Source organism: Aquarana catesbeiana, linkage group LG01 (genome assembly GCF_042186555.1).
Source record: "Aquarana catesbeiana isolate 2022-GZ linkage group LG01, ASM4218655v1, whole genome shotgun sequence".
NCBI classification, from domain to species: domain Eukaryota; kingdom Metazoa; phylum Chordata; class Amphibia; order Anura; family Ranidae; genus Aquarana; species Aquarana catesbeiana.
In genome coordinates, this window is record NC_133324.1 from 353,050,692 (window position 1) to 353,064,794 (window position 14,103).

At 41.5% G+C, this 14,103-nt stretch overlaps 1 protein-coding gene across 1 annotated transcript in view; it reads right to left on the reverse strand.

The window, feature by feature from the left end:
• The window catches only part of IPO4 (importin 4), a 164,842-nt gene extending 151,341 nt beyond the window's left edge, over positions 1–13,501 (reverse strand). Inside the window, exons 1-2 of the mRNA XM_073632779.1 lie at positions 13,137–13,501; positions 4,263–4,349 (exon numbers count right to left, since the gene is read on the reverse strand). Coding sequence (XP_073488880.1) covers positions 4,263–4,349; positions 13,137–13,202 — 153 coding nt within the window. The 5' untranslated portion in view covers positions 13,203–13,501. The remainder of the gene's footprint in view (positions 1–4,262; positions 4,350–13,136) is intronic.
• Between the last annotated feature and the right edge of the window lie 602 nt (positions 13,502–14,103).

Sequence of the window (14,103 nt, forward strand, 5' to 3'; positions counted from 1 at the left end):
GAGTCTCAAACTCACTGATCACAGAGAGCGCCGCTTGCGCCCTGCAGGGGGCGCGCAGGCCGCTCAAGCACGGGAGGATAGCCAGGGATACCCTCCCGGCAAATTAAGTCCACGTTGTAGCCGTCTTTCGGCTATAGCGGGGACGGCAAGTGGTTAATAGGCCTTTAATGTGTGTCGGCATGTCAACATACATTACCTTTTTATTTAAATCACGCTGCAACACAGTGAGATGTCTGATTAGGTAGCGTGTAAAAGCCTTTAGTGTGTTTCTGTATGTTAGAGCACATATTATTTAACAAAGATGTGACTGGTGCCTAAGCCCCCATTCACATCGGTGCGAATTGTTATGCAATTTGACAAATCAAATCGCATGACATATATTTCTATTGCTCGCGTCACCTTCTTTATTTACAGGGTGGATAAAAATCAATGATAAAAAAAATAAAAATAAAAAATAAAATCAGATTTTTTTTGATTGTTATCAAATTTATTTTAATAAAATGCTGTTGAAGTAAAAATCTTTCTAAAAGATAGTTTTCTATTTAAGATACATTAATAATTTAGTTTATTTAGCATGAGATGGAGCTTAGTTATGTAGAATGAGGCTGTATATCCTGCAATATTTACATTTTGGGTAAACTCATTCAATGAATCCAAGCTCTGCAAGCTGAGAATGCATTGATGCATTCACACAATTTCACAGTAACCATGAGATAAGACAAAGTTCAGGAATATTACTTTATCCCATTGTTTTGCAAACCTATGTACACTACAAACCGTATGATTAAATCGGTTCTGATAACTCTTTTTTACTAAACTGACAGCTTATTTTTTTAAATAGGAAACCTTAATTTTGTTTGCAAATATTAAAGATTTTAACTACCAGCAAGAATGAGTCCTTACATTTAAAGAGCACCTGTCATTTCAGACCCATCAGGGCAGCACCTGTTAGCGGGCATTCACTCACCTGCTGCCGCCACATCCCTCACCTTGTAGTGTCACTGCCGCATCACCAGCCATCCCATTAAAGTAGATGGGACTGTCGCTGAGTCAACAGCAGGTCAGAGGAGGAGCCGCTGCGGGACAGAGATGACAGTTGCTCTTTAAAAATTATGATTTAAATCGAGTTGATTTAAATCAAGCCTTTTTACTAGCGATTTAAATAGACTTGCTTTAAATCAAATCCACCCTGTTTATTTGTCCCGTTTATTGTTATCAGAGAGTGAAATTAAAAGACAATCCCAAATTTTGAGTCGAACACGAGAACAGTAATAGAGGGAAAATAGGGACACTAATCCCCGTGACACCCAGTGATTCCCTCACTTCCTATTGTGGCTATGGAACAGGACGTGAAGGGGAATCTCCCCAATAGAGCACAAATGGCAAAAAAACCTGACAGGGGTTATAACCCTCTGCCTCATAAAAAATGAAAAAGAAATGTTTTGCCTTTAGTTCTACTGTAAGATGGCCTTGTTCTACCAAAGCAGACAAGGTGAGTGTTCATTTGTGAAGCGATAGGACAAAAGGAGTATCTGTGAGTAAGAGCATGAAAGTCATTTAAGTTAAAGGGAACTTGTGAGAATAGACATATGGGCTTTCCACTGCAATTTTGTTTTGAATAGTGTAAGTTCCAAGGAGGTTATGTGTTTTGACATTCCACTGTCTGAATGCTTATTCCAAACAAGATTCCACCTTTAAAAACAAGTCAACCAGCAATGCCAGCCCTCATATTTGTATTCATATAAGTATAAAGAGAACTAATAAAAAATTGAGCTTGTGAAAAGTGACATGTCGCAGCTCCCTAGAGAATCCCCAACCTAAACACCATAACACCTAAGCCTAACACTAACCTAAATCAATCCCCACCCCCAATCCCTTAACTCAGTCTGCAACTAGGCTTTTAAAGAGGAATTAGAGGTACTGACATTTTATATATAGTTACATTGCAAAACATTCTCTGATTGGATAAGGTGGAGAGTGTGACAGCACCAATGCACCACTCCACCTTGTCCAATCAGAGAACATTTTTCATAATTTCAGAAAATGCAAATGATTCTCTTAATGGCGACTGTGCTGAGAGGCTGCACTTCTGTATTCACAATGCATCAGGCTGGCAACTCAGCACAGGACAAGCAAGTGGAGATCACTTTAGTATCTACTTCAGTGATTTCCAGCTTGCAGGGCCATCAGTCAGGTACATAGTTACACTGGCAAACATACAGGAAGGTGCAAGCACCTAGTGCATTACCAAAAATGTATTTGAGCGAATAAAATTTGGTAAAAAAAATGAATACTCACAAGAGTGCAACTGTTAAAAGCTCATAGGTCACATCAGTTAAGAAAGATGTTCTACGCCATTTTCTGGCTGCGGCACGGACAGCGATTCCCCAACATTGGAAGTCGACTGACGTGCCCTCCCTGGGTGATTGGGCTGTTGAAGCAGTGGCGGTCCGTCCATTAGGGGTGCCGCCCCCTCTCTCCAACCACCCCCTCTGTGCACTATGGATAGATTCATGCATTCATCCACGGCCGCTGTAGCTACCCCCATTCAGGCGTCCGGCCACTTTTCTGGCGCCGGGCGCCTGAATTACAGCGGCGGAGGGTGTTGTTGAAGCACCTGATAAGAGCCATAGGCTCTAATAGACGTCAAAAAAGGTGCACTACGAGCGCAAAGCATTGCGCTCGCAGTGCAACCAGGTGTGTTAGCAAAGCAAATGAATATTTTCTTTGCTAACACAGAACCGCCTCCCAGCCAATCAGGAGGCCCGGATGTAATACCGGGCACCTGATTGGCTGAAGGTAGAGGGGATATCATTGGCCGCCTAGCAAAGCAGGAAGAAGACACGCACAGAGGACACGGAGCCATCGCAGTGCTACCCGTCCCACAGCTCGCCACCTGTCCCGCTGTCTGACCCATCACTACGATGGGGTAAGTGCCGGGCAGACAGCGGGCAGTCGGGGAGCACAAAGGCTGCATATGATGGGCACAGGTGGCTGCATATGACGGGCACAGGTGGCTGCAGATGTTTTGTTTCAGTATTTTTCTGAATTTTTCAGTTTGTTTGCACCTCCCCAAAAAATTTTGAGCACCAGCTGCCACTGTGTTGAAGTAGATCGTATTAGAGACCTGGAACGTTTGTTGGCTCAGGAAAGTGATCAAGAGGATCAGTTTTCCGTGATGTGGATCTCTTGGTCCATGTTACGATATTCCACGGAATTTGTCCCATGGGCGGAGGGCGAACAAGTTGCCACCACATCCTAGCCTAGATTGAGTACCCTTTCTTCTTTCTTTACCCTATCTCCTTGCTCTGATAAGCTTTGCTCAAACACATCTGCTCTTAGTACAGTAGATGAGTAATATTTTCTCTTTTTTATTTAACACCACGTGATCCATACGGCATATAATATGTGCAAGTGATGATTTTTCTATAGGTACCATTTTGTTCTACCAATCAATAATATGATCCGGTACTGTACACAATAATGTGGCCTTCCTGTAGCACATATCCCTATATTTATACATTTTCTCATCAATGTGCCTCATGATGGTAAAGCTATTGAAAAACGGCTGACTCGTGCTCAATGAACCTATTGTTTCTGTTTTTCTATTTAATAATGTAACTATGTGTTATGTTCTATGTTAACTAACCTTGGCTACTCAATAAAATAAGATTGAACTAAAAGCTCATAGGCCACAAGATGCCATAGTACAGGATACGTAAACTCCAATTACATCCCGCTATAGTGCCAAGCTGACGTGTCTTTCGGGGGCACACCCCTCCAGCTCTGAGGAACAGGCCTGCGCCCCCAAAAGGCATCAGCTTGTAATTGGAGTACACATATCTTGTACTGTATGGCATCTTGTGGCCTATGGGCTTTTAGCAATTGCACTCTTGTGAGTATCCATTTTTTACCTAATTTTATATGCTCAAATACATTTTCGGTAATGCACTAGGTGCTTGCACCTTCCTGTTTGTTTGCTTTTGTAGTTCTATTTTGCATTCCCTCTCTGTGGAGGGCTGCATTCGTCCAGCATTTGGATTTGTCGCATACTAGAGGACCTCTTAAAGTGATTGTTCTGTGCTACATAGTTACACTGGATATAGAAATAGATTATAGATAGATAGATCTATATATATCTATATCTCTATCTATCTATCTATATGTAACTATATATAAAATGTCCACACCTGGAATTCATCTTTAAAAAGTCTGCATGAAGAAATTTGCAAAATCAGTTTAGAGAATATAACTGTAAATACCTGTGGGTCCTGAGCACCTCGTATGACATCACATAAGGCCGGTATAATCAGTGGGTCCTTAACAGCTTCTTTCAATTGTGCTGTAGCCTAAAAAGAAATATGAAGATACCAGTAAAATTACAAAGAACAATTATTCTGCTCATTGCACAATGATGCACAATTTAGTGAAATGGTGAATGATTAATGCTTAGAGGGCCGAGATACATCTAATCTTTGTAGCACTCTCAAAACCCAGTTAACGGACCATATCTGGTTACACTCTTATAGAAAAGGAATTCTAGTTATTTCCCACATATCCCACGTATGTTGTAACAAAACATCCTTGTGCACTCCTACATTCTTCAGTAAAAAGATGACAGGGCCTCAGTCTTGCCAGCTCTCCTGCACAAATATGGAGTACTGGCTCATCAGGCAATAAACTGTATATAATGTGACAAATGTGCCAACCTTCGTAGACACTGTCTGCTGTAAAAGAGCAAAATGATGGTGCAGAGAGGGCCAAATATACCAGGAGGCCCATGCATGTAGGTAGCAGAGGAAAAGTAGCACCTTCACTCTGTGTTGTTACTGGTCATACCTCCTGGGAAAATGATGGCAATTAATTGCCAGCTTTACTACTAACTCACCTTACTACTTTTGTATTGTATAGTTTTTGATAAAGAAGGAAAGAATTAAAGACCCCCCCCCCCCCCCCCCCCGCCTGGTAATTTTTTTGCTATCTGCATACCACTGGGGAGATTTCCATTCACTTTAATGCTTTTGCTACCAGAATTATGCTTGTGTTTTTTGGACACACACTTAAAAAAAAATCATTTTAGGTCTAAAAATTACTTAAATTCCCATAACATTATATATTTTCTGAAAAGCGGAGACCCTGGAAAATAAAAAAAAGTGATAGTTAATAAAAGATACCCAACATGTCAAGCTTTAAATTGGCATGCGCCCACAAAATATTTGGATACTTCGGTACCCTATATTTTCCGTAGGTGACACTTTAAAAGCCCCTACAGGTCATCAGTTTAGAGTTAACCGTGAATAATGGCCCTAGAATGATTGCTCTCACTCCAGCAGCAATATGTATTGTAGATCAAAAGCAACATTTTTGTACATAAGCAACCCCAATGGGTGTTTCTTTTGGGAGTGGAGGGGTAAAATGTAGGGCTGCAACTAATGGTTATTTTCATAATCGATTAGTTGGCCGATTATTATTTTGATTAATCGATTAATAGGTTAATAACCTTTAGAAAAAGTGTGGTGTATAATTTAGTTAATATGTAAAGTTAAAAAAAAGGCAATTTATTCTTAAATATCTCTATGCAGTAGTAAATAAAATCGTAAATAATCGACTATATGGTTAGGGAGCATAATCTCTAATCCACTCTGAGAATAACAGTCAGAAGAGATATCCTGTATATACTATTAGAGGAGATATACTGTATATATACACTATTAGAGGAGAGATACATCCTCTAACAGTATATATTAAAGGGTGAATCTGGTAAAATCATCAGACTCAGAGATCAAATTTTTTTTTATGTAAAAAACAAACAATAACTTCCTTCAAAAAAAAATGTCATTTTAAGAACGTTCGTTCAATTTTCTAATCGTTAGTGGGGTCAAATCGACGTTCATTTTCAAACACAGTGATGGGAAAATTTGGAAATAGAAAACTTCTTGGTCAAAGGAATTTTACAGACAGTGTATGTGGTTTTCGTTCCGAAATTACATTCGTTTTAAAAACAGACTGTTAAAAACAAGTGAAAATTTCATGAAATGAAAAATTCATTCAGCGAATGTACAAAGATTTTTCGTATGAATATTCTCGTCTGAAAATTGATCCATGTGGCCAGCATAAGGCTCAGTACACACCTATGCAATTTGCTTTTGATCTGTTTCTGCAGTGCTTTTTGCTGTGCGTTTTGATTTTTTGCGCACATGATTTTGCATTTTTTTTTGGACAATTTGTTGTTGGGCAGATTAAAAAAAACAAATTGCTGCAAAAATGCATTACATGTTTTTCTGCAACTTCTCCATTGAAGTATATTGAACCAAAAAAGCACCGTTTTGTGTTAAAAAAAAAAAAAGTCCCTGACCCTTTCCAAATATGCAGCAGCTGAAAAAAGCATAGTTACAATAGCGATTATTTGCTCTTTTTGTATTATAAAGGGCTCATTTAAGTTTTTTTTTAACCCTGTTATGTTACTGTCCGATTAATTGATTATGAAAATAGTAATCGATTAATTTAATAATCGATGAATCGATTAGTTGTTTCAGCCCTAGTAAAATGCTTGGGAGTAACTATTTTTTGCCTTTTTTTATTTTATTTTTTTTAATTACACTAAAATCTGATATCACATAGGGGACAAAATGCCCCCCCTGGGATTAGAACAGCTGTCAGCTCTTCATTGCTGTCTGTATCACTGTACCAAAGTATGGGTTGTCTCTAGGGCTGGGCGATTTTCTAAAAAAAAAAAAAAAAAAAAAAAATCTGCGATTTTTTTTTTTTAAAAAAGAAAACTGGATTCACGATTTGAATTTTTTTTTTTTTTTTGGACACCGCGCCGGTCCTGAGGAGCTGCAGGCAGGAGTTTTTAGGCAAGGCCGCGGCTTCGGCCTAGTCTGCGGCGTCCGGCCTTGCGGACTAGGCCGAAGCCGTGGCCTTGCCTAAAAACTCCTGCCCGCAGCTCCTCAGGACCGGCGCTGTGTGTCAGCTCCTCAGGACCGGGGCAGTGAAAAAAAAAAAAAAAAATCTAAAAAAAAAATCAATTTGCTTAAATTTTGAATCAATTTGATCTCTCAACTCGATTCAAGATTTAAATCGATTTTTCCCCGAGCCCTAGTTGTCTCCATAACATGGGGAGGGGAACCTTCCAATGGGGACACTAGTTCTGGAGAAAAAAAGCTGACGGGGGTTATAAGCCCCCCTTAGAATATTTCTTCTGTAAATACGATGAGTGCAAATATAAATGTGCAAAATGAACTGTGCAAAAACCAGCAAACAGTCTCTCGGTGCAGAGTGCAAATAAGTTAGAGCAAAACGGCAATACAGTCCTTTCTTCTGTGTGCAAAGTAAGGATGAGCTCAGACGTGTTCGCACAGCCCATGTGCAGAGCCCGCCAGGAAGTCGGCACTGCGCTGTGCTAATCACAGGCAGTGAGACATTGTCCCAATGCGTGGCTGCAGAGATCGAGAAATGTCTCACTGCCTGTGATTAGCGCAGCGCAGTGCCGACTTCCTGGCGGGCTCTGCACGTGGGCTGTGCGAACACGCCTCAGCTTTAGTGCAAAGGACGTCAAAGTGCAAACACAAGATGCCAAGGTATAGTAAACTCCTCTTCGTGCAAAACAACACACTGGTAGCAATGGCCTCTTACCTTGCGGTAATGAGGTAACCGCATGTGTATACAAATCTGTAAGATTCACTTCTTCCTTCTACCATAGTGCTGGGCCACTGTAGATCTAGAAATGTCTTTGTCTCTCAGTGGATGCAAGGGAGATATCAGAAAAGAGAGGGGGTCCGGATTGTGTAGTATTTTGAATAAACGTAGCTTTTACTGATAACAACAATGAGAGTACTTACATATAATCATAGGATAATGCACAGAACTCACACCCATGCAATCCGATTCATGTCTGAAATGATAGTTCGCAGTGCGATATGCATTGTCATTAACAATGTATTGACATTCCTGGCAGTTCGCATAGGGCAGTGTGAACTGTCGTGCGAGTCGGGTGCGATGCGGGAACCCGCAGTGGATTTGCAGAGTTCCCGCATCGCAAAAGTGTGAAAAAAAAGCCTTAGAAATGCAACTAAGCGATGTGAAGAGTACCACAGAAAAAAGCACCTTTTTAAATCCGAACGCTTTTCTTTAGTTTTTCAGTTAAAAAAGAAGATCGTAATTAATATTATTTCTTTATTACATATTACTCAAAGTTAAAAGTTTAACAACTTTTTCATTTTTTGTTGCTCTTGATTTAGTCTTTCTAAAACATATAGCCTATTTAAGTCTTTCACTGCTTGTGACTACAAGAAATACTAAGATCTGATATGTAAAATTCAACTAATTCTACCATTTAATGTAATCAATATTTTGTTTTCAAAATCAATAAACAAATTTGACAAGAAAAAAAACGGATCAGTGTGAAAAGGCCCTTATAATGAAAAAAAGCACATCAAAAACTACGGGGCATCCATTTTCTGCTGTCCAGCCTCTCTCCTGAAGCCGGCCACTGGGAGACGATCACGTGACAAGACTGGAGCACCCTTAGATTAGGTAAGTATACACGTTTCAATTACAGGATAGTGGGTATAGGATTTACAACAGGGGGTGGAAATAGGTTTAAGCTTAGGTTTAGACTGGACTTTGGCTTTAAACTGATATTAAACCCTCAGATGTTAAGCACCTTCAGCAGCTAATTTAATCACTGAGTATGCAATTTCTTATCTTTTAATCCTTGCCTATGCTCCAGTTTAAGTTGGTGCCATGATCACTGCCCCCACATATTTCTTATTTCAGGGTGTCTTTCTCTTGTGGCTTCCTATGGAGCCACACTTGTATGGATAGATGGGAGCTGTTTCCCTACTTTGTGTGCATCAACCGAAACACAAAGCCCTATAGCCTAGGATTACAAGATATTCTCCTTCTCCAAGCTAGCAGACTGGCTGCTAACTCTTTCCAGCGAAGACTGGAAGTTCAGGGAAGCAGCACTAAGACAGCAAATGCCAGCAGCACAGTGCACACATTTACTATTTCTTGAGATGTCAAGAGGATCAAATATGTAAGGCTCATTTACACAGTCTGATGATCTGTTTTAATCTTCAGAAATCAATGCAGGCTTAATGTTAGGGCTTATAAAAAAAAGAATTGTTTTCAATGTGCGCTGTTCACATTACATCACTGCAACGTGTGGTGCATAAAAGTTAAAACACGCTGCATATTTATGCTACTAATAAATCAGTAATAAAATAATAAAAAACAGACCACACTAGTATTAAGGACTTATCTGCTACATCTAAATGAACTGCATTCTACGCCTGTTTGGTCTTGAGAATACAGTAACAACACCACAGAGACTTTGTTTCAATTGTGTTTATATTTTAAGTTTAATAATGTACATATGAAAATAATATTTTAGCAGTCCTTTATATTATGAATACATTGTAGCGTAGTCTGTTTTATTAGTGGACATATAGGCGGCAACATCCATAGTAGAATTACCCCTTTAAGCCATTAAAATGTAAAGTGTTACTAAACCCAGGACCCGGCATTCACTATATCTGGTCTCCACAGTACACAGAACATGGAAATGCAATTATTTTAGTACTGTAAATATAAAACTGCTAAATACCTTTTCTTATCAGCAGTTAGAGCAGTCTTGTGACTTCTATCAGTGTCCAGCGGAGCACTGGTTAAAGTTTGTAGGAGGAATTTTCATTCTCCCCTCTTGTCCTATGAGGCTGCACTACCTCTGTCTGGGCATTGTTGATTGGACCTGTGCTGATCACATGCACCCTCCCAAGGAAAAAAAAACCTCTAGCAATACACACCAAACTGAGCATGTGCAGCTAAGGCTCTGTTCTATTAGCAGGTAGATTGTGGACAGTGGAAGAAGGGAAGGATCAGAGAAGACAGGATCAAACAGCCTTTTTACATACTGCAAAGGATTAACCCCTTAGGTTCCATGGTGAGTATAACAAGCATGTTTTACTGCATATACAGACTGATTTTACTGCTGTGGGTTTAGTAACACTTTAATACACGACTGCGCTAGAGCTAAAAACCTATGATCATGCTGCATATTTATGCAGCAAAACTCACCGAACTGCATGTCACCACACAAAAACAAAATTGACACTTTAACTTTATTGACAGTTCAATAAAGGAAAAAAAAAAGGAAAAAAAAAAGTTAATAGTGCATTGCACCAATACTCACTGACCCTTCACAATGCACACCAGCCCAGATGTGTTTTAGCATGCAGTCTTGGGAGAATGAGCCCTTATAGGACATATATGTCTGACAGATATTGGGGTGCACAGGAAACATGTAAGCGGCTGCAGAAATAAACAGCTGTGACAGAAGGACACATAGGACCCAGAGAAACTAAGCCATTGTAAAGGTCTAAATCAGGGGGGCCCAACCCTTTGAAGAGCAAGGGCCACTTAAGTGACTTAGTAATCGGTCGCAGGCCACATTGAGTGGAGCGGGCAGATGACAGGTCCATGTCCACTGTGCATATGCAGAGCAGATACAGCCCACTATACCTCTATGGGCCCTGATCCACCCAGATGGAAAGGGACAAATCCCCCGGCCTTTTTTTTTTTTTTCAGTGGATAGGAGGTAGGTGGATGTAAACGGCTACAAGTCAGTTTACATCTATGGCTCCATAAAGGTGAACGGAGGGTCCGATTGGGTCAAACCGATTGTGTCAAAGGGGCCTATGGCTGCTTTCACACTGATGCACTGTAGTTTACCCACACAGAGGGTGCAGCACAGTACAGCTGTGGCTTTCCTGCGGGTTAGCTGCACATGTGGCCCCCGGGCCACTGGTTGGGCACCCCTGGTCTAAAGCATAGTACACATGAGCCAAATGTCTGGCGGCATCAGCCAGTTCAATAGAAACTGACTGACATTCTGCCCGTGTGTACTGCAGCTGGCTTCAGATGAAGGGGCATGACTGCAAAAAGGTCTGGCGATCAGCGCTCCCAGTCAATGGTTGAGAGACCTGACCGGAGTGTTTTGGCAGGGGGGGGGGGCGTTCCCCTTCCAGAACACAATAAAACAGTAGAGGAGATCACTGTACTAACATCGCATGGTTAGTACAGCGGCTCCATCCTGAGCTGTCAGTTTTTCGTTCAGCCCTGCTGTAGCGTGTACTAGGCTTAACAGTCAGTCACTCCCTTGGGGAATACCAGCCAACAACTGTCTACAATCCGTAGAAGGGCTTGTTTACATAAGTGATGAGAAATCACTAAAAAGAATCATTTCTGATAAAGGTGTCTGTTTATGAAGCAGTGGAAAATATCTACTGCTCCATTCTCCGCCATTCACAGAGGAGATCTCTCTCCTCTGAGTGCCAGTTTATGAAGCGGTGTAGATCGCTTCTCCTTTTATGAAGTGAAGTGATCTACAAACGCTTCAAACAGTGGAGAACGACCCCTGATACTGGAGTCTCATCAGACTTAACGAGATTACAGTACCAGAAATTCACTGAAACACTCGAGGTGTCCGTTTATTAAGCGGTGATAAATTAATAATCCTCCAACATAATCATATAATATATATATATATATATATATATATATATATATATATACACACACACATATAAATATGATAGGGGAACATACTGTCTTGAGGGGTCTGATCGAGGAAGGAGGAAGTCAATAATCTTCCTCCTTCCCCCGGGGATTTTCTCTTCACTCCACGATTCTCCACCTCTGAGCAGGTGAATCTGGGAGGGTGAATAATAACACAGATCGCCAGTAAAGTGCTGAGATCGCAGATTCATAAACTGGCCGTTTGTGTCAGACAATGACAGCTTCTCAGTGTGCGGAGACAAATCGGTGGAGAACATGTTCTCCTCCCCCGATCATCTCTGTTTCATAAACCGTTTATGAGCTGACATCAGCGGCAGGTTCACTGCTGTTCACAGTTTCATAAACGGACAAAGTCATTGATCGGTGTAAAAGAAAGGAGAGAAGCTAGGACTGGGTGGTGGATATACAAAGCTCTTCATTATAAATAAATGGCAGGGATATAAGGAGGAGTCCATAAAGTACACTACACCTGACCATTAAGGATGAGCTCCGGCGTGTTCGCAGGGCCCGCCAGGAAGTCGGCAATGAGCTGCGCAAATCACAGGCAGTGAGACATTTCCCAATCTCTGCAGCCGCACATCAGGAAATGTCTCACTGCCTGTGATTAGCGCTGTGCATAGAGTTGCTACCTCATCCCTTTAAACCCGAACACATATGAATTACACAGGTTCTGAGGCTAATTTAGTGCAGATAAGGCTCCAAGTGAGTTTAATTATCACCTTAATCAGCCACAGAACCTGTGTAATTAATATGTGTTCAGTTTTAAAGGGATGAGGTAGCAACTCTAGCTGTTCAGTGCCGACTTCCTGGCGGGCTCGGGGCAGCATGCAAACACGCCGGAGCTCATCCTTACTGACCATACACTATGCAATCTGAAGGTATAATCACCTTTATGGTGGCCATAAACACTTGATTTTATTAATGTGTGATTCCATAAAAACAAATCAAATCTGCAAACGATCGAACAGCCAAAACTTCCAGTCTCGTTTTAGATTTGATTTGATCAAACTTAGTCAACTGACCAGAGTGGAAAACGATCCATCGCTTTTCACTGATTGGCAGCAATGAGATGCTTTGGTCATGGCGCCGATCACGTTACATTATGACACTGCATGGTGCAATCCAGAACTTTCAATGCTATCTTCCAAATTTTGGGTGAAATCCATTTCCCTGTGCATGTCATATGACTGAATGGGTTGTCTGCTATAGATCAATTGGGAGAGATGGATTGGAAAAGAAATCCATCATTAATCGAAGAGTGTATGGCCACCATTAGATTTACCATCAATTATGTAATATGAGAAGAAACGTAAGAGATCCATTTAATTAGTAACAGATCAGGCAGGTCCTTTCATTTACATGATGTAAAGACTGTACAATCACGAGTGACAATGAGGACATGAGGAGTGATGTGTCTGCAGAAGGCTGTGTATATATCAGCAGTGCCATGCTGCAATGGTACCACCAGCTCGGTTCCCTGGCACAGAGCTGTCACCGCACTACGTCCCGCTATCCCTTCCTGTCAGCACAGCCCCTCCCTCTCTTCTGTCCCCTACCTGCTGGATGACGGCATTGTCCGGCTGTAATAGATTGCTAAGAAGACTCTCCAAGATGTTGGACATGATGACAGACAGTCACCCAGTGACCACACTATCCGTCTTCCACACCTCAATACCCGGCTACTTCCACTAGCAGTCACTTCCACGTGGGTGCCCGGCTGTTGCGTGTCAGTCACAGCGCCATCTACTGCCCGGGAGGAGCACAGCCGCCAAGACCTCCATAGTCTGCAGTCTGTCCTCTGAATTCAGACACTGTATTTTTAGCATACTATCTTCTGTGCAAATGTTGCCATTATTTATTTTTTTTTTTTTTTTGCACGGAGAACCGTAGAATACCACTTTTTAGTGCTGGTAACACTTGCAGAATACAAGGGGCTTTTATAGCTTGTCCAATTTGTGGTCCAGGCAGGGCTGTGCTTACCATAATGGGAATTTATGGGCCTGAGCCCAGGACAGTAAGGTTAAAGGGAAGAACTAGGCCAGCAAAGTTACAAACTCTAATAGCCAATTCACACAGGGCCCACAGTCAAAAATCTACAATTCCTGCCGGTGTTCTGCCAAAAACTCCAACTCGCCAAAATTTCCAACCACGCCACTTCTGGTAACTCTGCAGCACCAATAATTGAAGATTTGGATGAGTTGGCTGTTTTTACAGAACAGCGGCAGCGTAGACACTACGGCGGCGGGGGGGGGGGCTCTCTTGCTCGTCCCCTCCCTTTCATAACCTGCCGGGCTGCATGCTCGGATAAGGGTTGTTTGGTATAGATTTGGGGGGGGGGGACCCCGCACCATTTTTATTTTTTATTTTATTTTTATTTTTCGGGTCTAGTATGGATTTGGAGGGGGGGGGACCCCACGCCATTTTTTTGCGATTTTCTTTTGCCAGCAATTTTCTTTTTACATTCAGCTGTCAGCAGGAACCCTGCTGACAGCTGATGACTCATTGGTTGTTAAGGTTGCAGCG